The 25543-nt window shown below is 32.4% G+C and overlaps 1 protein-coding gene across 1 annotated transcript in view; it reads left to right on the forward strand.

The window, feature by feature from the left end:
* Window positions 1–25543, forward strand: part of LOC127279601 (xylosyl- and glucuronyltransferase LARGE2s-like) — a 181095-nt gene that overhangs the window by 24182 nt on the left and 131370 nt on the right. Inside the window, exon 4 of the mRNA XM_051302041.1 lies at window positions 7464–7660. Coding sequence (XP_051157998.1) covers window positions 7464–7660 — 197 coding nt within the window. The remainder of the gene's footprint in view (window positions 1–7463; window positions 7661–25543) is intronic.

The raw sequence follows: 25543 nt of genomic DNA on the forward strand, positions 1-25543 counted from the left end.
TACCTATTTCACTGTATAGAGACTCATTTTCAATTATAAAATTTCTATTTTTGGAAGCATTGTTTTTAAAAAATGTTGGTGTTTTTATTTGGGATGAAGCACCAGTGGCTCCAAAATATTCTTTAAAAATTATGCATATTTTGTTAAGAGATATAATAATATCAAATGATATTTTTGGTGGAAAAACTGTAATTCTTGGAGGAGATTTCAGACAAACTTTACCAATGGAAGAGAGAGGCACTAGATCTGACATAATCTATCAATAACTATTGAAGTACTTCGAAAAAACACTACTTGAAAATATGCGAGTTTTGTCTCTAAAAACAAAATTTGTCAACTTTCTATAAATTTGGCAATGGTTGACACCGGTCACTGTAGAGGGAGCAACTGGGCCAAGGGCCGAACTCTATTTCGCTTATTTTCAATGGCTTACGAAATGGCGGAGGGGATTGAGTTGTAATGAGTGCAATTCGAGTGGGATAGGAAAGTTAAATGGAGGATAGAACGAGGAGGAAGCGAGCCACGTTCTGGAGGGAGGTTCTGTAACAACAAAAAAACCAAAATGACTAATGTAAAAATACAATATAAATTATTTATTTAACATTTAAATTACAACAACGGCGTCTTAAAATAGTGTGAGTAGATCGCACACGATTCTGCGTCGTTTGGCAGGAGCTAAACTAGGGAAGTTCGGCCTGAATCGCACGGCTTCAGGTGTCCCCTCCGGAAATGTTGGATCCTCACTTAGAGGTGAGGTTTCTAGGCTGAGGATGTCGTTGTCCTGCAGGTAGTCGAGTGTTGGCACTCGTCTTTTGGGTTGTTGAAAGACCGGAGTAGGTTGTGACCTGATGGGGCTAATAGGCCCAGGACTAAAGTGATCATTTGTTCCTGGACTGGCACCGAGTTCAGGAGGAGGCGTTGGGCACTTTGGCGAAGTTCGTGGCTGCGCGTCTTCGCCAATAACGGGCAAGTTAAGTTGGGCCACTGTTGGCGCGACCACGGCCCTAGGTTTAGGATAATTGCAGGACACGTAGTCAAACCGCGGCCAGTGTTGTCGTCGGAACGGTCGAGTCACGCCTCTATCCAGACTGGGTTCCGTACTCAGACTAGGAAAAACGGTGACCACTGGTGGTTGGCCGAATTCAGGCAGAGGTAATGTGGTGGGGAGAGACGTGTAATAGAATTTCAATTGACGTAAGACGTGATGTTTTTAATCATTGTCAGATATATGTTAAATATTCTACGTTCTGCTAATGTGTGAAAACTAAGAAGCAAACATAGTACATTATAATCTTGACCACGAGGCACATATTTTTTATCGATATTAAAAACCAGATATTTAAGGGGGGAAATAGGTGTAGGACGGCGTTTTTGTAGTGATTTTTATGAATTTATGTAACACATAAGGAATTTATATAATTTATTGCTATTGTGAGGTTACTTTATACACATATTTGAGAATTTATTCTGATAATTTTCAAATATTTTCACAAAAATTTAAAAATAATATCTGCTGCCACACATTGTAGGTCGCGCATCCTCTCAGAGGTTTATGTACATTGTGGACATCACAATTTTTATCTGACATTAATTATACAAAGATTATACTTTTTTTATATGTATATCTTCTATGTGAACCTCAATTCCATAAGAAAATATTAATTACTAATTTTTGGAGAGGTGTGAACAAAAAATGATTTTTTACCATTTTTTCATATTATTTTTTATAACAAAAACTAAAATTAAACAAAGATATTGATCAGGATTGAGGTTCACACATAGAACGTATTTATATAAAAAAACTACATGCCAAATTTCAGAATAATTGATTAAAAATTTTTTGAGCTAGAGTGTACACAATTTCGAAACAAGTCGTTTCGAGAAAAATGAGTTTTAAAAAACGTGTTAGAAAAGGTAACCCTTTGAATCACGTACTTCGAAAATAATCGAAATATTTCAAACAGTACTGTATACTATGTTTTCGGGGTCGCTGATTACGAATCTAAGATCAGTTAATTATTTATAACTTTTAAACGGCTCGATATTTAGGTTTGGAATTTTCAAATTATATTTTACAATAGTTTTATAACCGATTTATGAAAGAAAAAAAATTGAATTTTTTGAAGCTTTACATCTATTTCCCTTCTAACTGAATCTCTTTTGAATCTCTTCTAAGTAATTATTACATTAATAACAGATGAATGAAATGATATAAATATCCTGAATGTTGTAAGATCTCATGTAAAGGTGTAGCAAGATATCTTGGTAATATTCTGGTAAGCTTTTGCAATAAGGATGTAATAAGTTGATATTGTAAGCTTCAAGTAAGGTTATTGTTAGCTTGGTGTAATGTAACTTTAACGTCATTGTATGGTTGCTGTGATAACAAATTAAATCACATTTCTGTAACGAAGAAACTTAAGGGGGTAGTCTGGTGTTTCGATGCCTTTTTGGGAGCTTATTTCAGGATTTTTTTTTATTATAAAATAAAATATAATCACACCAAATCTTTTTACTTCGTTTTATTCTAATCATGAAGTGTTGAAAAAAATTATAATCGATTACTAAATTTTGTTATTTATATTTAATATTAATGTTTATACCAAAAAAATGCTGGCGCAGATGATTTACAAAAATCTATCCGACCGATTGCTCTAATTTTTTTACAGTTTATTCTACACAAGCATGGCTCTGGCCCGTACTAGAATAAAACATTTTTGTTAATAAATAACAAAATAGCGGACTGTATCAGCAAAAAGATTCAAAAATTGTCTCTAAAAAAATTGGAGCAATCGGTCGAACAGATGTTTGTAAATCACCTGCGCCAGCATTTTTTGTATACAAACATTAATATTAAACATAAATAACAATGTCTAGTAAAAAATAATCGATTATAATTTTTTTCAACACTTCATGATTCACGGTGAGCTTCGTTTAGGTTCAACCTAAACTGAATGACCCTTTTCAGGTTTTTTTTTATATCAATTCGGTGATGCCTCACGATCATTTTAAGACGAAAATTAAAATAATCATTGGAGGGAAACTCAAATTATATTGATTTTTAAATTTTTTTCTAGATTATTGAAGATATTTTCATTAAAATACCGTTTGGTAAAATACTTATTGCTTCAAAAGCTACAATTTAACATAAAAATAGATTATATATAATAATTAAACCATTTTGATACATAGAATTAAGAAAATGTTTAAAAATAGTCGAAAAAACTGAAATTTTTCTAATTTTTTAAACTTTACTCCTTTATTTAACGTTATTTCAATAAAGTCATGTAGAAGTGAATTAAAGTACATAAAATTTCCTGTAAATCAAAAAAAAACTCTTCTATCTATTATTGTTACAAAAATATGGTCATTTGAATTTTAAATTTAATGGATAAATAGTTAAAATTTACCATTAGGTCTAGATTATTTGGTAAAATTGTTTTCGCAGAACGTCATCTCAATTCCAGAATATAATACGTATAAGAAGGTTTAATCTTGAACAGTTTCAAATTGAAAAAACTGATTTATCTCACTTACATCGAAAGTTACATTGGTTTAAAGAATGTCTATTTCTATAAGAGAGATTTGAGTAGTTTTTAAAAATCCGTTTATTTTGAAAAATGCAACATAATCATATTTAAAATATTTACTTTTTTAAAAAGTAAATGGTAAGGTACAAATATTTGGTAACAACCACGATATTTTTAAAATGCGTGAAGGCCGTTGTATTCACAAAGAGCGCGATTTAATTATGGAATTGAGATGAGGTTCTGCGAAAACAATTTTACCAAATAATCTAGACCTAATGGTAAATTTTAACTATTTATCCATTAAATTTAAAATTCAAATGACCATATTTTTGTAACAATAATAGATAGAAGAGTTTTTTTTTGATTTACAGGAAATTTTATGTACTTTAATTCACTTCTACATGACTTTATTGAAATAACGTTAAATAAAGGAGTAAAGTTTAAAAAATTAGAAAAATTTCAGTTTTTTCGACTATTTTTAAACAGTTTCTTAATTCTATGTATCAAAATGGTTTAATTATTATATATAATCTATTTTTATGTTAAATTGTAGCTTTTGAAGCAATAAGTATTTTACCAAACGGTATTTTAATGAAAATATCTTCAATAATCTAGAAAAAAAATTTAAAAATCAATATAATTTGAGTTTCCCTCCAACGATTATTTTAATTTTCGTCTTAAAATGATCGTGAGGCATCACCGAATTGATATAAAAAAAACCTGAGAAGGGTCATGCAGTTTAGGTTGAACCAAAACGAAGCTCACCGTGGATTAGAATAAAACGAAGTAAAAAGATTTGGTGTGATTATATTTTATTATATAATAAAAATAAATTCTGAAATAAGCTCCTAAAAAAAGGCCTAAACACCAGACTACCCCCTTAACTAAAGTTTAGGGCGCGCGTAGTGCGCAAAGATTAGTCCTAGTAAAATATAATCTGACGATTTCCAAAAGGCAAAGTAATGAAAATCGTCTATGGAGGGTAGAGCGCGCAACTGGAGTAGAACACACATTCTCCACTCCGTGCCTTACCTTATTCTTCACTTTTTCCCTATTTCTGACTCTCTCGTACAATCCCGATTTATGACACTGCTCTCCATCGCCATGACACCACCATTACAGCAGATGACAAAACAGCTGTTGGATTAACAATATTCCTCAAACGAATCGTCAGATTTTGGACTTTCATGACTGCAGCATCAAGATGAACCATCTGTATAAAAATCTAACACGCTCGAGTATTTCAAGATGGGCATTTTTTTTGCATTTTTAAAGACTCGTTGGAGTATCAAAACTATTAACATCTGACACGCTTAAGTATTTCCAAATAATTGTTTTTTTTACATTTTTGAAAATTTTTTTACGCATAACGCACAACTAAAAGGGAAAACTTTATAAAAGCTTTTATTTTCCTTATCATCTAAACTACAAAATATGATCGTCCCGACGACGCTCAAGTAAATCCCCATCTAGCATCATGGGCTCCCTTACTAATAGACGCCATTTTCATGCAAGTCGAAAAAATGAATGAGTTTTATTCCTTGTCGTCTGCTATCTGAAATCGCTGCTTTTCTGAATTGGAATTAAAGGTATCGTAAGTAACACGGGGCCAAAGCAGCCAAATTATTTATGTTGACGTTTGCAAGCGCTCGTTTAGGTCCAGAACTGCAAATGCCAACATTAACAATGGATAAGTTTAGCCTCTTGTTGCATAAGGAGACCTGCACCTGAATTTCTAACTATATGAGAACATAATTACGAAAAATTTGACATATATTTTTTTCTGACAATATTTTCAGTCAGAAATCAATTTAAAAAAAATTTAAAGATTTTTAATGAAATTTTGACAGTGTATTTTCTGAGAAAATTAAAATTTCAGAAAATTCATTCGCTTAATTGTAAAAAAGTGCACGAAACTCAATAAAACAAGAACCATAAAAAATATTGAAATTTGTAGAAGAAGAATTTTTTGTAAACAATTAGTAAAACATCGTAGTAACCATAAATCTTTAATATAACGAAATAATCTTTAATTTCTTTACTAAAACATGCCTACTTCGTGCATAGGACCTTCTGCCGCAATTAGATTTTGTTTCCTTCGCATTTGAGCTAAACTTATTATTCTACGTGCTCGCTTATATTTTTCAGTAGCTTGTTTATATAGCTTACTGTCACTTTTTCTGCAAATCTCTACTGTTTGGTCTTCAAGATCTAAACGCATTTGACGTTGAATTACAGCTACCATTCTTATCACACTAACAATGAACCTTTATGGCACAATATTTTGAGAAAACATGTGAGTCAATTAAGTAGTCAGTAACCATGGTAATAACGCATCCTACACCATACTTTAACATGTAATCGCATGTCAACCCAGATCCATCATAGCTTACTCCAGTATTTACTGGATCATTTCGTCAGAATCATTTTCAATAATTTCATTAGCTTCTTCGATATGACCTAGAAACTCTTCATAAATTTTATCTAAAACTTTGTTGCACACTGTGTGTATCGGAAGTTTTCTGTTGAAATGTGGTCTTGTTCATGATCATAGCAAACTTTTTAATACCTGCGTATCTTTTACCAAATTGCTTAAAAGCCATAACAATAAGCATGTTCAAATAAAATGAAGGTCTCGATAAAGAGGAGTTAGAAATACGTTTCGAAGTTTAAATTTCCGATTTCACATACTGAGAACTTTCGTCTTTGTAACCCTCACTCTAGTACAAATTTTTTAAACAAAAATTTATTTTTCGTCACTAACAACAATTTTCAAGTTTGTTGCACCACAATCCAGACGTATTATTTTGAAAACTAGATATGACAAAAGTCTTGTATCCAGTAAAAAGTATTCAAAATTACTTTTCACCTCTTGAGTATCCCTAGAAGCAGAAGTCAGATTCTTTACAATAACACTCAATTTTGTCGATCCTAATTGGTTAGTTTGCACATTTCGGACTCATTTATATTATATCTAAATAATTTAAATCTTTCTCTTGGTTATTATCAGCTGCTCATTCAACAGTATTTTTCAGTGTTCCATCTGTTTTGTGCAGTATTGCGATAATAAATGCAATTTTTTCCTTGCAATTATAAAAAGACTTTTTTACAAAGCCGTAACCGTTTATTTTTGTTCACTGATTTGACATATTATCCTTGTAATTGTAGTTATTCGAATAGTTGAAAGTTATCCTAATAAGCTAGAAGAAATTAAATAATGCATGAAAAGGAACCACTTTAGTTTCTTTCATAAGGGCGATATTTGCATTAATGTTCACGCACGGACGTACACATATAAATTAAAAATAATCAAATTATTTGGAACATGTATATTTTGAAAAATTATAAGATTGCATTGAATACACATATTTTTATCTTTTGTTTGGCATATTGCTAAAAATATAAAAAGTTCTTCCTATAAAATTTTTCGTTTCTACTTTACAACCTAAAACGTCCGAACCAATTTTATAGTCACTAGCTACATAATTAACTTTAACATTCCATTCGAAATATTGGATTACCAGGTGTTTATGAAGCATTGAAATTATAATTAGAAAAAACGGAAGATTATTTCATTATATTAAAGTTTTATGCATACTAAATGTTCGATATTTTACTAATTATTTACAAAAAAAGTTTCTTCTACAAATATCAATTTTCTATGGCTCTTGTTTTATCGAGTTTTTACACTTTCTTTTACAATTAAGGGCATGTAATTTGTGAAATATTAATTTTCTCAGAAGTTACAGTGTCAAAATTTCAGATAAAATAATTTTTTTCACTTGATTTCTAACGCAAAATGTGTCAGAAGAAAATATAATTTTTTTTTATTCATGTTCTTATATAGTTGAAAATTCAGGTGAGGGTTCCCTTAATATACTATAATTCTCTATGCTAGCAAATCTAAAAAAATAACTGAAGGAATGTTTTTAGGAATTTTATCCAGTGAATTACTTACGAAATGTCGCCATGTCACACATTTCAACACCGTTTGCTTTTCAAATGGACATTGATTTTATTCCTCATATTGGATTATTAAAATCATTTACAAAATACATCGAAAAATATAATATTACTCGATCATCAATGATTGCCATTGTAGTGCCTGCCTTTGAAACTCAACGTTATAGGTAATTCAAATTACTTGAATAATTAGAAAAGAGTTAAGCAATTGGAGTAATACATCGGGTTAATATTAGTATCTTGTTTCTTATTACCTTTGAAGCAAATAGATCATATTTAAGATGAACGTAATTTTTATTTTTATCCTCATACTGTAATAAAATTAAGCAATGTGTATATGCTTTTTGGTTATTAATTGTTAAATTATAAATAATTTATTAATCTTAACAAGGCCTAGATACGGTATCTAGGCTTTGTTGATTAATAAATTATTAAGCAATATGGATCAAAGGCAATCATTGTTTACGCGACACACTGGCCTGAAACCCGAATCTGGCTGGACAAAACTAAATAGTTTTGTCCAGCCAGATTCGGCTTTCAGGCCGAAAATTTGTTACTTGTGGGTTTTTTGGGTCGCTGACTACGAACCTGAAGTTAATTTTCAAAGTGGCGGATCCAATATAGTGGACATACAATTTTAAAAATTAATGAATTTTAATTAAAAATGAACCGAAAAAACGTTAGGTGAGAAATTGAACTTCTATTTTCAAGTGTTGCGTTAATTGTATGTGATAGGTTTTATGTTTAAACAATCAACAACATAAGTTTAAGAAAACACAAAGAAGTTTATAATTCGTACAAACGCTCAGGGGCAACCAAAACGAAGATAATAAGTGTTAATAAAAGACACAGTAGGTGGCATTCACTTATAAAGATGTGCGCATGCGTTTGAGAGGGCGTGAACTTCCAACATTCCCTCCCGAGCTCTCAAACGCTTCTTAATAATAATATAATTAAAAAGTAATTTTTTGTTTGTTATAATCTGCTTTTTTAATATTGAAATAAATGGTATTATCAATAGATTTAGACCGAGAGGCTCACAGATTTCAGTTACTGGATTACCAACATGGTTGAATTATCTTAAATCTTGTAACCAATCTGTCGATTGTAAGAATGAGATTGCGACTATTGGGTATTCAATATATTGCATAATACCCTAATGGGTGTTATTTTTTTCTTTGTGATTCTCCGTTGGAAGTATCTAAATAATTGAATTCTTTATGTAACTATTGTAAGGCGGTAAATAATAACTATTGTTAAACGGTAAACACGGGGAAAACAAAATTTTTTATTTTTACTAGATAGCCAAATGTTAAAGCCAAAAATTTAAAAGCGTTCAAGTACACACAATACATTGAAATAGTAGATCATTTTATATATTTAGAGATTCCTTTCTCAGGTTCGGGTTCTTTTCTCCTGGCTGCATCTAGATGCAGCCAGGAGGCTGTTGACGCCACAAATGCTGAAATTGGTAAGATTTTTAAAATCTTTTATTCGTTGGGTGCCGACCCATGGAAGGCATATATTAAACTTTTTCAGAGTTTTGCTTTGAGTGTCCTGTACTATGGGATTCAGATTTGGGGTTTCTCGCATTTGGACGTGATTAAAAAATCTCAGCTTTTATTATTAAAAAGACTTCTTTCTTTGCCTATAAATACACCAAGTTATGCTGTCAGGCTGGAAACGGTCTCTTCCTGCCTTTCCCTCAAGGTATTATCGTTCACACTGTCGTTGATTTTTAGAATTTCTCTTATAGATAAAACTAGACTTCCCAGACGGTGTTACGAGGTTTTGAGAGACCTGGCAATTAGTAATCCTTCTTTCCGGTCTAACTGGCTCCTACAACTTTACCACAACTTCGGGTTAAACAACGAAGAGAATATTTGGGAGAACCTTTCTCTTGATCATATTAATCAAAGAAGGGATTCACTACTCGAGAGATATGGAGGTCGACTTAGGGCTATAGATTTAGAGAAACACTCTAGATCTTGTAGCCTATTGATATATTCATCCCTGCCGATTAGTACGCTAGACGTGCGAGGAGTGAAAATTTAATTTGTATTTTTGAAACTTAAAAAATGTTTTGTATTTCCTAAAATATGTTAAAAAATATTCAAGCATGTTTTTTACAATCCAGCAACAAGGCGGCGAAAAGTGATGATGGAAGGTTAAGTTGTAGAAAAACTTGCTCGGACCTTTTTTAACATATTTCAGGAACCACAAAACATTTTTTAAGTTTCAAAAATGTAAATTAAAACTGAGATATTAAAGATCTTGTAAAATTCTCAAACTTTTCCATACAGTATTCTAGAATAGGTTAGGAGACAAAACCATCAGTACGGAAGTAGGAAACTTGCATAATTTTTTCATGAAATCTTTTTGATGTTATAAATGCTAAAGAACAGAAAAAATTTTTCTTGATATACACTACCGTCGGAAATTGTGCGAACTTTGCTTTTTCAAAAATTATAAAACTGTTCAAATCTTCAAAAATATTAAAACTAAAATTTTTTCCTTTTTATTTTATTAAAGCTAATAAAATTGTGAAAGAAATGAAACCTTGACAAAGAGAATATGTTAATTTTTCAATTAGATATCTAAGAAAACCCCAATTTTTAATGTTTTCACTATTTTTTTTATTTCTCTGTCAAAAATTAATATTTTTAAACGTTCTTGTGCTCATTGGAATCGAATTTTGTTATACAATTCAAATTATTTAAAACAATTCATTTACACATTCTTTCCTAGCGTATGCAAACCGTTAAAGTTGGCTACAAAAAAGTCAAAAAATTAAAGTTCAATTCTACAACAAAATGTAATTTTTAAAAATTAAATAAATAGATAACAATGAACTTCTCTGATTTATGTAAGTAAATTTAAGATTTATACATTTTACTGATAATTTTTTGTCATATAAATATTAATCATAATTTCTTGAATTTTTATGAGCAAACTTTCACGGTTTGCATACGCTAGGGAAAAATGTGTACATGAATTGTTTGATATAATTTGAATTGCATAACAAAATACGATTTCAATGAGCCCAAGAAGGTTTAAAAATATAAATTTTTGCCAGTGAAATAAAAAAATAGTAAAAACATTGAAAATTGGGTTTTTCTTAGACATCTAATTGAAAAATTAACATATTTTCTTTGTCAAGGTGTCATTTCTTTTAGAATTTTATTAGCTTTAATAAAATGAAAAGGAAAAAATTTTAGTTACAATATTTTTAAAGATTTGAACAGTTTTATAGTTGTTGAAGAAGTAGAGTTCGCACAATCTCCGACGGTAGTGTACATTCAGACGGAGAATTTTATCAGCTTTCCAATCATCTATGTTACAAGTCTCTTACTTTTCTCTAATTAAAATTTCTAGCTTTAAAGTCGGCATCAAATTTTCAATCCTCGCACGTCAAGCGTACCAACAATATCTGCCGGTAGTGTATAATAACAGAATAATTATAGGTAATAAAGCTTATAAATTTAATGAGAACGTATGTCCATTCTGTGGCCAGTAGGGTGAAGACCTTTACCATATACTTACGAGTTGCTCTGCGTGTGCACACTTATGAAGATTTTAACGGGTTTGATTTGGATGAGAGGTGGTTATCTGTTTTGTCATCTACAAATTTTATTATTGTAAAATCTTTTGTTTACTTTTTGAAATCATTGCTCATTGAGAAACTCTGCTTGAAATATCAACTCAATTCTTTGTAAATTTTAATTTTCTTTTATTATTTGCGACCATTTATGTAGTGTATATATATCTTCCTATATTACAAAAAGATATCGCCGCCGCCGCTGTTTCAAGAATTCTTGACCTACGAGGGGGGAGTCCCCCCTCCTACATTTTGAGGTTATGTTCGTTTCAAGGCTCTGAATTTACGGCAAGTCCCCCCTCCCTCCTCTCATTTCCCCTCCTCCGCCAAAATGGCCTAAATTTTGAGGTTATGTTCGTTTCAAGACTCTGAATATAGCCGCAAGTCCCCTACCCTCCCCCGCCAGAAATGACTTAAATTTTGAGGTTATGTTCGTTTCAAGACTCTGAATATAGCCGCAAGTCCCCTCCCCCGCCAGAAATGACTTAAATTTTGAGGTTATGTTCGTTTCAAGACTCTGAATATAGCCGCAAGTCCCCTCCCCCGCCAGAAATGACCTAAATTTTGAGGTTATGTTCGTTTCAAGGCTCTGAATATAGCCGCAAGTCCCCCTCCCTCCTCTCATTTCCCCTCCTCATTCAAAAATGGCCTAAATTTTGAGGTTATGTTCCTTTCAAGACTCTGAATATAGCCGCAAGTCCCCTCCCCTTCCCCGCCAGAAATGACCTAAATTTTGAAGTTATGTTCGTTTCAGGGCTCTGAATATAGCCGCAAGTCCCCTCCCCTCCCCCGCCAGAAATGACCTAAATTTTGAAGTTATGTTCGTTTCAAGGCTCTGAATATAGCCGCAAGTCCCCCCTCCCTCCTCTCATTTCCCCTCCTCCGCAAAAAATTGACCTAAATTTTGAGGTTATGTTTGTTTTAAGACCCTAATTAAGCAGTAAGTCCTTCCCCCTTCCCTCATCTCTCTCTGTATTTCCCGCCAAAAATGACATAAATTTTAAGGTTATGTAAATTTCAAGACTTTCAATATAGCCGCAAGTGAAGGTGGAATTTCCGCCAAAAATGACTTGAATTTAAAGGTTATGTTCGTTTCAAGACTTTTTAATAATTTATTGGTTGTTAGTCAATTTCATTGAAATTATTTTTAAAAATAATTAAATTAATTAATTAATAATTAAAATTTAATAATTTTAATTTTAATAATATTTATTCAGATTTCAATGAATTTGTAATAATAATTCTTTGAAATAGGTGGTTCATTTGGAAAAATGAGATCAATTAAAAAAATGATTAAAATAGGGGGGTTGGCGCGCGAAGCGCGCAGGGGGGCGTAGCCCCTCTAGTATATATATATATATTATATACGATAGTTCTCTTTTATCAGCCATATAGATAAAGACAGGTGTAATAAATAAATAATGATAAAAATTTCTTAGAAGGAAAATAAATAAATCTTCAATTTTATAAAATTAATTTTTATTCTTATTTGTTTTACAATGAAACGTATATATATATTTTTTAAAAAATAAACATAATTTTGATTTATATTATATAACATGAACGAATTACAACTTAGATCAACGTTTTCAAAATGTATTCTTTCCCATTAAGCAATCTAATTTTATGAGACACATAAGCTCTTAGTATTTTTTCCCTGAGTAAGAACATTCCATAAATCACTTTTGTTACTTTTAACTTCATAGGCTTCAAAGTGAGAGCAAAAATAACAATTGTGTAATTTCGTAGTGACAGCTAAAACTTTGTTATTTTTTTCTCAAAGTATACATTTAATTAAAAGATACTTAGGACTATTCGTAGATGGAAGAATAAGAATAGATTATGATTTAATATATTCGCCTAAATATTGCAGCCACTTTGTTATTGAAACTTCGTCGTTCATATTTATAGGCAAATCATTTGAATATAAATAAAAATTTGGAAGATTTTGCAAGCACACAAATATTGAAAGACCGCTTTTATACAAAGGTTCAGATAATTTTTTGGAGAATCTGTGATTTAATATCAGTTGCTGCTTCAACGCAATTGTTTTGAACACATTTACTCGATTTAGAGATGCATAAGAAGTCATTTTACTCTCTCGATGTTTACTCTCATAACGTAAACAGGCAATTTTTACAAGTGGATTTTTTAATTTCAAATCTTTTGCATAATTACTTCGATTTCGAAGTTTACACTGATTTTCGTGGAAAATCGAATTTATTTTAGATTTATGTATGCGACAAATATGACATGGATAATTTGAAAGAAAACATTCGTTATAACTTTTAAAAGTAATTTGTGTGTATACGTTCCTGATGTAAAGTGGACAAAACTACTTTGTATTGTCACGGCTCTGCCGTTTTGTCGCTAGTGTGCACAACCTTCTTTTTGTTCTCAGTTAAGTTCAGTTCTTTTTAGTTGCTGTGTACACTATACACATGTTTGTACTTCTTACAATAAATCACAATTAAAGTTAAAAATATCTCTTTATTATAATAGGTTATGGGCCCAGATAATGCTCTACTGTGTGTGGACTGGTCTGGAACTTTGAAATTGTGACGCGATCGAGATAAAGTTTTCGTAGCTTGTGTATCGGCGTGACGTGTACGTAAAAAGCAAATCGGAAAGATGTCGGAAATGAGGATCGACACGGCGTCGGTCAGTTAATTCGACGGGAAAAATTACCAACAGTGACGATTTCAAATGGTGTGCGCGTTAAAGGCAAAAGGTGTTTTCGGCATTACGTCTGCAGTAGAGACACTCCCCTCAGAAGAAGAAGGTACTGCAGATCAACGTGCAAAGTGGTATAAAAATGATGCTGTGGCAATGTTCACACTGACGACGGCAATGGATGCTTCCCAAATCACACTTGTGGAAAGTTGTGAGTCATCTAAGGAAATTCTCGACAAGTTGGACTCTGTGTTTCAGCAAAAATCAGAATTTAACAAAATGATGTTATTGGAACGGTTTCATCAAGTCAAAATGATCGCAAATGCATCTGTTACGCAATACGGTGCCAGAGTTGAAAATTTAGCTCGACAGATAAAAGAGGCTGGAGAAACCATGAGTGCTGTCGCGATCGTTACAAAAATTCTTGGTACTTTACCGGCGAAGTACAGAAATTTTCGACAAGCATGGCTCTCGATGGAAGAGGCAAGGCAGACACTTCCAAATCTGACAAAGAGACTTCTGGACGAGGAAGCCAGCTTAACCTCGTTTGAAGAACAAGAATCGGCGTTTTTAGCATCTTCAAGTCAAAAGAGTGTACATCAAAATACGGCGAAGAATTTTAAAAGAAAATTCAAAAATAAAAATGACATGCAGAAAGTGATTTGTTTCAGATGTCGTGAGAAAGGACATTTTGCGCGAAATTGTTCAAATCCAGTAAAAAATAGTAATAAAAATTCGAAGGATTACAACCAATCTGCTTTTAATGTAGAATTTTAAGAAACTGTAAGTGCACTACCAGTTTCAAGTGATGATCAATGGCTAATGGATAGTGGAGCATCTGCTCATATGACATATCGTAGAAAGTTCTTTTCGATTTTTCGAGAAATGACAGAAGAATGTGACGTTTCTCTCGCGAATCAACAAGGATTACCAATTAAAGGGATTGGTGCAGTGAAAATCAAGAAATTTGTTAATGGTGAGTAGTTCGATTCGACAATTACAAACGTTTTGTATATTCCAGTGCTTAAAAGAAATTTGTTTTCTGAAGGAATCCTAACCTCGAAGGGACTGAAAGTGGTAAAAGAGAAGTCGAGTGCTACAGTGTATGATAAAGACAAAATAGTGGCGTGCGCGGTTCGTGACTCGAGTAATCTCTACTCGATGTTGTTTCTTACGATTTTGAATGCTGAAGTGAACGTAGTTTCTCGGGCTGATTTAAAATTGTGGCACGAACGTCTAGGACACATCAATGTGAATTCTCTGTATGAGATTGTTACGAACCGAAAAATAATAATTATAAAAATTATTATTTCTTATGTCTTGGAGCCACCAAGCTGCCGAAATTTAAAAGAAATTCCGTTTATTTTTATGGGATCGTGTATCCGATTTTAAAAGAAACTGCCAAATTACGTTATTCGAAAATGAATTTAAGGGATAAACACAATAAAACAATTAAGACCCTTTTATACATTTATTTTATAAAAAGAAATCTCGACTTTAAAATATTAAAATGATACAGTAAGATAAGAAGATGGAACGATACATGTTTTAAAGACTTACTCTACTGCTTATTATACCGTCGCAAGCTAACGAGGGCGAGGCTTCGAGCTGCTATCCGACGGGCGGAAAAATATACACACTTATCGAAGCGCGAAAATGTCAATTGGTAGCGCACAAGAATGCACTTACGGGTCCACCGAATTTAAACAGCGCAGGCACCACACGTGCGGACTGGCCGGTCAAAAAGACAAAAATTCAATAATTTAATTTTATTTAAATTATTGGATTTTTATTAAACACGACTTCTGCTGGACTTCGTCAGCGTGAAGTATTCACTTTAAATTTTCGTCCGTCCAATTTTAATCACTATCTTTGTAGTGAATTGTAAAAATTAAAAATCCGACTAACGTACGGGCTTAGTCCCGGCGTCTCAAAATTGTTTTTATGCCTCTGAAAAATTTCAGAGCTGACTCGCGAATGAGAGTTGTAGTGCAATTAATTGACTTCCGCGATGTTCTTTTATATGAACGTTTAGAGACTTCAGGTGGGAAAATTTTGTGGACTAAGGGTTATTAACACGTGATAAAGGCGTGAGCTCAGGGCCTGTTACTATGCCAATAATGCTGAGTTTCTATTTTCTTTTAATGGTATAGCCAAATATAATAATCTGCACTTGATAAAATCAAGCATAAATTATCATTGAAAGACTTGTTGTCTTTTGGATTTATTTTATGAATTTTCCTTGTTGGAAAATGTTTTGATTTTGGGTATTTTTACCCCTTTTTCATTTGCGACAATTACAACTTCGATGTTGTGTTGTCATGGGCATGTAAGATTGTTAGGCTTAGAATACGTAATAAAAGAGTGGGGGGGAGGTAGAGTAAGAAAGGATGGAAGCTGAAGAATTACGTTCAAGGAAAAGTTCATCGCGTAGATTTATTTTAACTATTATCATTATATCCTTTTTTTTTCGCGTGAAGTCCAATTTCTAATGTGGTTCCTGTACTGATCTATACTCATTTTTAGACCCACAAGTGATAATAGCGAACCTCATAAACAGAAGGTGTTTTATTCTAAAAGCATTTACCTAACGTAGAATGGTCTGTAAACATTGCTACAATATTTAGTAATGTACCCGCAACATTCGCAGCATTTTCATTCACCAACTTCTGCAATTTTGATTTGGGAACATCGCCGCAATATTCAACGCGTTCAGAATGTTGCCGCAATGTTCGTTAACATACTCGCAACATTCCCATTTGCTAACTTCTACAATTTTGGTTTGGGAACATTGCCGCAACGCTCAATGCGCTCAGAACGTTGCTGCAATGTTCGTCAACGCACTCGCAACATTCTGATTTGTTTAAAATTTTTTTTTCTTACAATTTTAAACTGGGAACATTGCTGCAACATACCGAAAGCAGTTGCAATGTTCACCAACACGCTTGTAATATTTATAGTACTAAAATAATATATTTTAAATTAACCATGTGGAGATAATTTTCATTTTCAAATGTTATATTTAATTATGAATACCCGTAGAAATAATATTAGAATGTATGCACATATTTTTATTGGTGATATTTATAACATTTTGTTTTAGATATTTGTAATAATAATAATATGTGCATGTATGACATTTCAAGAATAAAGGCCCGAGTCCATTCCCATCGCATTATGCTGACAATTGAGTTTTTTTTATCAAAGTATTGTATTAAAATTTACAAGAAGTAAATTTTACCACAATAAAACAAAACTCAAAATTTAAACTTCTTAGGTACCACCGTGAATATTCCTGTTTTTGTCCTCGAAGACTAAAAGCGATGGAAATGAAATCGGGCATAATATAAAATAGTAAATAATTACACATGCAAGAAAACAAGAGAATAGAATCATTGGGTTTTTCTTTATAGAGAATTTGTGCTGATTCTTTGTCTGGACGTTGGTGCCAGAGAATCGGATGTTGAGTGTCAGGTTTCGTTGATAAGGACCAAGGAGCTGCACGTGTAGCAGTCTCCGCGGTCCAGATACAGGTCCCCGCAGTCAGTTTGCCGGTAGCTCTCTTATAATTAATATCCTAATAACCCTCTTTTTTGTAGTTTTTATCTCTCTCCTCCTTTCCTCCCTTTTTTTTACGCGCGACTCGGGAGTGAGTGGTGTGAGTGAAGTGAGAAAAAAAAAGAAAGAAAAAAAAACTAATAATAAGGTGAAGATGGGTTAAGTGACAAGTGAGGATGTCCCCAATTATCGACAGGGATTATTGGCCCTCCTAAGGAGGATAAAGAACATGCGGCCTGCTTATGTTCAAGAGGAGGATGAACGTGCCCCTACGGCAGAGGACAGGGACAGAATGTTAAAAGTGCGGGCCTGTATTGAACTCCACAATTTGGTGGGGAGACTTGGAGGGTCAAGAGGGTAAGTTATACTCTTATGTAAAAAACACAAAAAATCATTTATAATTACTTTTAATAAAATTTCGAAAAATCACTATTTTCATAAAATTTTTGAGAAATTATTGTTAAAACAATAAAAATGCCACTTTTAACAAAATTTAATTAATTTTGATAAAATTTTAAGAATGAATTATCAGTTTGATAAAATTTTGAAAAATAAAATTTTAAGAAATAGACATTTTTTATAAAATTTCAAGAAATAATTTTTTTTTTTTTAATAAAATTTTGAAAAATTATTATTTTTAGATAAAATTGTAAGAAATAGTTATTTTCATGAGATAATTATTTTTAATAAAATTGTGAAAAATTATCATTTTGATAAAATCTTGAAAAATAAAATTTTAAGAAATAGACATTTCTAATAAAATTTCAAGAAATTATTTTTTTTACATAAAATTTTGAAAACTTATTATTTTTAGTTAAAATTATTATTTTTAAATAAAATTGTAAGAAATAGTTATTTTTAATAAAATTTCAAGAATTCATTATTTTAAACAAAATCTTGAGAAATTATTATTCATAATAATATAAAACAATTATTATTTTTAATAAAATTTCAAGAGTTAATTATTTTTAAATAAAATTGTAAGAAATAGCTATTTTTAATAAAATTTCAAGTAACAACTATTTTTAATAAAATTTCGAGAATTTATTATTTTAAACAAAACCTTGAGAAATTATTATTTATAATAACATAAAACTATTATTATTTTTAAGAAATAATAATTTTTTTTTAATCAAATTTTGAAAAAATAGCTATTTTAATAAAATTTTGAAAAATTATTATTTTTAGATAAAATTATTATTTTTAATAAAATTTCAAGAGATAATTATTTTTAATAAAATTGTGAAAAATTATCATTTTGATAAAATTTTGAAAATAAAATTTTAAGAAATAAACATTTCTAATAACATTTCAAGAAATAACTATTTTCAATAAAATTTCGAGAATTTATTATTTCAAACAAAATTTTGAGAAATAATTATTTTTTTCAATAAAACTTTGAAAAATCACCATTTTCATAAAATTTTTTTGAAAAATTATCATTCTGATAAAATTTTGAAAATTATTATTTTAATAAAATTTTGAAAAAAAAAGTATACACATATACATAAAATTTTCTTTTTCATATACATATATACATGTATTTTTTTTATTTAGTCTGGATTCGTCGATCACACAGTCGTGAGGGATGAGGCTGGGGATGTGATGATCCTTCAGGGCAGATGGAAAGTAGACAGGAGCCACCCAATCTGGTAAGATATTATATTATATATTACATGCACATACATACATACATACGCTTACATATACATACATATACATACATACATATAATTTATATATATGAGAGATTCTTTTTCAATCGCCCCAGCCCAAAAAGTCAATGTTCTGGGATTGGCTTCATACTTTGGTAAATCGTTGTCCTATATGATAGTAATAAATCCCTAAAATATAAACTCATTAAAAAAATATTTGTAGAAAGTAGAGGGGGTTGAAGTTTTGACGTTAAGGGTAACATTGTCATTTTCAAATCCGTATAACTATGACAAAAGTTAATGGATTTTAATTTATCTATAATGAATTTTATTGCATTTTTCACGTACTTTTCAAAAATGTATACGAAATTTAAAAAAAAAATTTTTTTACCCCTTTTTTTTCAAAAAAAACCCTTATTTTTCGATTTTCACCCCTTCGGGTATTTTTTTTTTTTTTTTTTTTATTTTCATTGGAAAGCTGAGGTTTTTTCCGATGAGCTATGTAAATATGAAAATGGGACAACAATAATTTTGTGAGTAACAGAATATTAAAGTAGGCGGTGCCGATAAGGGGTGTACCTGGAGATCATCTTTGAGGATTTAGATAGGCACCGCCTACTTTAATATTCTGTTTCTCACAAAATTATTGTTGTCCCATTTTCATATTTACATAGCTTATCGGAAAAAACCTCAGCTTTCCAATGAAAATAAAAAAAAAAAAAAAAAAATACCCGAAGGGGTGAAAATCGAAAAATAAGGGTTGATTTTGAAAAAAAAGGGGTTAAAAATTTTTTTTTTTAAATTTCGTATACATTTTTGAAAAGTACGTGAAAAATGCAATAAAATTCATTATAGATAAATTAAAATCCATTAACTTTTGTCATAGTTATACGGATTTGAAAATGACAATGTTACCCTTAACGTCAAAACTTCAACCCCCTCTACTTTCTACAAATATTTTTTTAATGAGTTTATATTTTAGGGATTTATTACTATCATATAGGACAACAATTTACCAAAGTATGAAGCCAATCCCAGAACATTGACTTTTTGGGCTGGGGCGATTGAAAAAGAATCTCTCATATATATTTTTTTCTTTTCTTTTTAGCACACTGCGATCTTTGCCCTCCGTGCCTCCCAGGGTCGGCTTTCAGCCATTATAGAGCTCGCTCAGCCTTTCCTTCACCCAATGCTTCTACCGGACTAGGGGAGGAGAGGACAGAATCCGTTCGAGGTGGCAATTGGTAAGTTTTATTATTCATTGGTTATTACAAAAAATTAAAATAATTATAATAATAATTAGCATTTAAAAAAATGGGCCGTTGTGGTCATAGAAATTAGAAGCTTTATTAAAAGTGGGGTAAAAAAATTTTTTTTTCTTCTTTACAGAAGGTCCGGGTTCCGGTGGCCAAGTACTGGCAAACGATTGGCCCGGAGGGCTATTTGCTAGACTCGACGGTCTAACCTGTAGTATACACATACATACACATATATACACATACATATACACGTACACATACATACATGATTACATATACATATACAGTACCGTCCAGAAGTATCAGGACGATTACACGCGACTCTCTGAAAAAACATGCTATCACTTTTTCAATCATATTTCTGCAACAAAAAGAAATACAAAAAAACTGAAAAACGGTTAGAAAGCTTATAAAATTTTGAATGAAATAAGCCATGTTTGAAGCCATTCCGTTAATAATTTTCTGAGTTGTAGAGTGAGAAAGATGGAAAAAATATTATCAAATTTTCTAATTTTGGTCTCTTGACTTCAACATTTTCAAAAATCTAGAAAAATTTAGATAAAAGTTTTTTAAAAACACAGAAACCTTCGCTAGAATTTCAGCTTTAAAATAAATTTTAGAAAATTAAAAAATATTAATCCGTCATCGAATTATCATTAAAAATGTGAAGCCCTGTTGCGCCCGATCGATGCTTTGAAAATCAACTGTGACGACTCGATTCCGGCTTCGCGCGGGAGAGAAAGCAGGGTTGGATTTATGCGGGAACGATGAAATTTCGAGTTTCTTTACATATTCGTCGTGAAACTCGAAATTTCATCGTTCCCGCATAAATCCGCTGCTTTCTCTCCCGCGCGAAGCCGGAATCGAGTCGTCACAGTTGATTTTCAAAGCATCGATCGGGCGCAACAGGGCTTCACATTTTTAATGATAATTCGATGACGGATTAATATTTTTTAATTTTCTAAAATTTATTTTAAAGCTGAAATTCTAGCGAAGGTTTCTGTGTTTTTAAAAAACTTTTATCTAATTTTTTCTAGATTTTTGAAAATGTTGAAGTCAAGAGACCAAAATTAGAAAATTTGATAATATTTTTTCCATCTTTCTCACTCTACAACTCAGAAAATTATTAACGTAATGGCTTCAAACATGGCTTATTTCATTCAAAATTTTATAAGCTTTCTAACCGTTTTTCAGTTTTTTTGTATCTTTTTTTGTTGCAGAAATATGATTGAAAAAGTGATAACATGTTTTTTCAGAGAGTCGCGTGTAATCGTCCTGATACTTCTGGACGGTACTGTATATACATATACACATATATACATATACACATACACATATATATACATACATACATATACACGTACACATACATACATTTTATTTTTTTTTTAATTGTAACCTTTGTTATGGATTTAGAGGGGAGGGGACCTTCAGCAATTGGTGATTTTTAACACGGTAGGTGAAAATATTCTATTCTCTTGTTTTCAGGAAAATTTTGTGATGATAAGAGTATCAGTTTCGATTTCTTCTCTTTCCCTACAATGGTTTCCCACGATAGATTTCTCAATCAACCAGCCACTGACCAAAACTCCCACAATTCATTAGACAGGTGATGATGTCTCGTTAGAGCACATCTGCACTCAGTCCTTTGACAACGTGGTAGGAAAGGATGTCTGGTAAAATATTGAGGGCGGCCCAAGTGGCAGTTCGGCGGTCAGACCACGTAAGCCTCCCTCTACAAGAGTTCTCTGTTCATTTACATGAGAATGTGTTAGGACCTGTCCCGACGGTGCTGAAATTGATTAGAGAAATCGATCGCGGGCTTTCATAAAACAAAGAGAAAAAGGGAGAAAAATAATAATAAAACAAGGCAAAACTAAACAAATTAGAAATTTAAACCAAACAGAACAAACAAAAAAAAACTTTAGTCATATATATATGGCACAGTGGCCGATTTCCCGAAAAACCTGGCCAAAAGTCAAAAATTTTTTTTTAGAAATTTATACTTTTTATTGTTGAATATTATAAAGGAGGGTTCACTGCATAATTTTGCGAAAAAAATTACACTTTTTTTATCACCAATTTATTATGTGAACAAGTAAAAGTGATCTTTGCCAGAGATTTACTCAGAACGTTTCATAACTATAAATTTTCGTCACAGTTAAAATAGTAAAAATATACTAATATACAGCAGATTTTTGAATATCTTTTTTTGGGAATTATTAACAAAGGTGTATGAAATATGTTGAATGTACTTATCATCACATTTAAAACGTACAGTTTTTAAAAAATGACATTAAACATCGTTATTCATGGCTACGATTTTTGTATTGTTTTATCAACGTAAATCATGAAAATAGTTGTGAAATCCACCGATATCCGCGCTCTACCTGGTATTATCATAAACTAGAATATATTTTTGATTCATTTTAATTGAAATCAGCTGCCCCAAGCTGCCCCTGCAGTTTTGGTATCACTTTTTATTTCACCCAGCGTGGTTTACCGACAGCGCGTTGCACCGGCCGGCCGTGCAACTGAACGTGAAAGACTGACTTTTTCTTCATTCGCATTCGCTTTAAACTAAAATTTAAGCACTGTCTGTAATTTAAAAAAAATAAACTCTAACACATATACGCAATTTTATAATACCAGCAAATATTTTGGATCCGCCATATTGAATTTGATAAAACAAATGTAAAATTTGATTTCAAAAACCCAGTAAACGTAAGCATACTAAGTTTGGTTAAAATCGTACCATTTTTTAATTTTTAGCAAAGTTTTTTAAAATCTAAACGGCCATTTTGGATCTGCCATTTTGAATTTGACACAACCAATGTAAAATTTGAATTCAGAAGCCCAAAAAACATGGGTATACCAATTTTGATTGAAATCGTATCATTTTTCGATTTTCAGCAAAGTTTTTTAAAATCTAAACGGCCATTTTGGATCCGTCATTTTGAATTTGACACAACCAATGTAAAATTTGAATTCAGAAGGGCAAAAAACATGGGTATACCAATTTTTGTTGAAATCGTATCATTTTTCGATTTTTGGCCAGGTTTTTCGGGAAATCGGCCACTGTGTATGGGTGCAAATGTGTACATAGCGCACTCTGTTGTTTGTCAACTAGACTGGCTGAAGTTTTTGTATGGGCAATACAATTACCCTTTTCGAGTAGCTCTTCGCTGATAAATTGATGCTGTTAGTCGATGTTGATGATGCTATTGATGATGTGGTTGATGATGTTTTTTCCAGGATCCTGAAGTCTTCGAGATTTAATTGTCAGGATCGGGTTGTTGATAAAGGATTCTTAGGTGTTTCAGAAGTTGATGTTTCCCGGCGTGACACAGGTTCGTTAGCTGTTGAGGTCATCTCCAGGAATTCTGCTCCTTGTTCTAAATTCACTGGTGTTGATAAAATTTCCATGGATCTTTGAACATATGTGTATTCTCCTTGGTTCTTTTTCCTATAGCCTCCTTCCAAAACGGGGTCAACTTCATCTTTCTTTAATTTGCTTCTGTTGGTGACAATGTTGATCTTCCTAGCGATCGAGTTTCTACACAGGAGAAGAAGAGTGACGATGCTGAGAAGAATCAATCCTCCATATGATCCATAAACAAGAATGGACTGATGGTTCTTCCATTTACGGTACATCGCAAAATCCTCTAATTTTTGTTCCAATTCTTCTAGAGTTTTGGAGTTGGTCTCGAAGCTGGGAATCCTTGATTTTGTTCGGCTGCTCTCTTCAACTTCCATCGTAGTCGTAAATGGGAATAGGTAGAAAATACACCTGAAATCCGTTTTAAATCCAGGTGTAACTCGGGTTCGTATAGGATTTCCGTTTGGCCTACCTGAGTTGCTGTTGCTGGGATGGTTATATCTTTTGTTTTAGCTGAACATCCTGGGGCTAACCTTATTATCCCAGTACCTGTGACATTTATTTTGATCGGATAGGCAGAGTGGCAGATTATCAGTAACACTTCCGGCTTGGCCAAGGAATAAAGCCAGGCTGCTAAGGTCCGCAAGGGTTTCCAAAAAGATTCTAGACTTGAAGTAATTCTGATATCACAGGATCTTAGTACTTCGTCTGTGGGATTGGTCATCAGCGATACCTCACAGATTGGTCTATTCTGAAGGTCGTAAATGGGTGATCCTTTCAGACATGCATGGAACGATGTCGTTGTTCTACAATTTTCCCAATCTTCATTTTTTAGCAGGAGATAGGTTCTTTGCTCTTTGTCAACGATTAAGTAATCGTATGTAGGATTCACGTATGCCCTGGCGGATCCATTTCCAAGTTCACCTTGAAGGGTCGGCAGTGGATGTAGTTTGAATGCTGCATATTTATCTTGTTCCAGGAGAGGAATGTCTATCAAAATTTTGATTTTGTGGTCCTCGCATGGAATACTGGTTGTGGCTACTTAAATCAATTCGTCAACGCTGACCTTGGGTCCAGGTATGGGGAAAATAACATCATTGGCGTTATTTCTAATGTCGTTGAGGATTGGTCCCAATTGTTCTGAAGATAAAATTCCAGGATGAAGATGTCCTCTTCTGGCATCGTGAACTGCGTCTAACATTGTTGTCGTCGTTCGGATGTTATGATCAAGTCTTAATTTTACGGCAGCCAGTGTTTTGTCCAGGAGTTTGGAGTATTCTTGGAATTCAGAATGTTTAAATTGTCCATTTAGTTCCTTATTCAGGGTGTCGAAAGATTGGTGTAGTTCCTGCAAAACTTCGTCGTGATGTTGCACCGGACTATGCAGACTTTCTAATTGAGAGACTGCTTCGTAATGTTCACCATCTTCGTAGTTTAGTACACCAGCTATGGGTACTGCAATCTTTCCAAGGAATCCAAAAAGGGGAACACTGCGCCGAGCTCGAAATTGTGATGATACCAATATAGGAAGATTCTGGCGTGTTCTTTCTAGTTCTTTTATTTGCCGCTGAAGTTCTCGTTGTAGGTCTGCAGCTATCTCCCATCGGTCCTCCCAGGGAAATGATTCGATTCGGACTCCGCACCATTCTTCTTTTGAAAAGCATTGCTGCTTCACGTCAATCGATTTGTAATTCAAATCCTCGAAATGCCTCACTTGTTTGCCGATGTCCAGGAAGATGCTGATCCTTCAATTACTGACTGACCTTCTTACTTCTCCCGAATATTCGTAATATATCCCACTACTTATGTCAAGTGGAATAATCTGACTAAAAATTGTGACTAAGTATTGTGTCAAGTACATCTTTTTTTCTACAAAAATTTGTAATGTATGTTAATAGCAAATTTTTGTGAAGGTGATAGTTAGAGAT

This window comes from Leptopilina boulardi, unplaced genomic scaffold, assembly GCF_019393585.1.
Source record: "Leptopilina boulardi isolate dan_hultmark-lab unplaced genomic scaffold, ZJU_Lbou_2.1 LbouV2_219, whole genome shotgun sequence".
NCBI classification, from domain to species: domain Eukaryota; kingdom Metazoa; phylum Arthropoda; class Insecta; order Hymenoptera; family Figitidae; genus Leptopilina; species Leptopilina boulardi.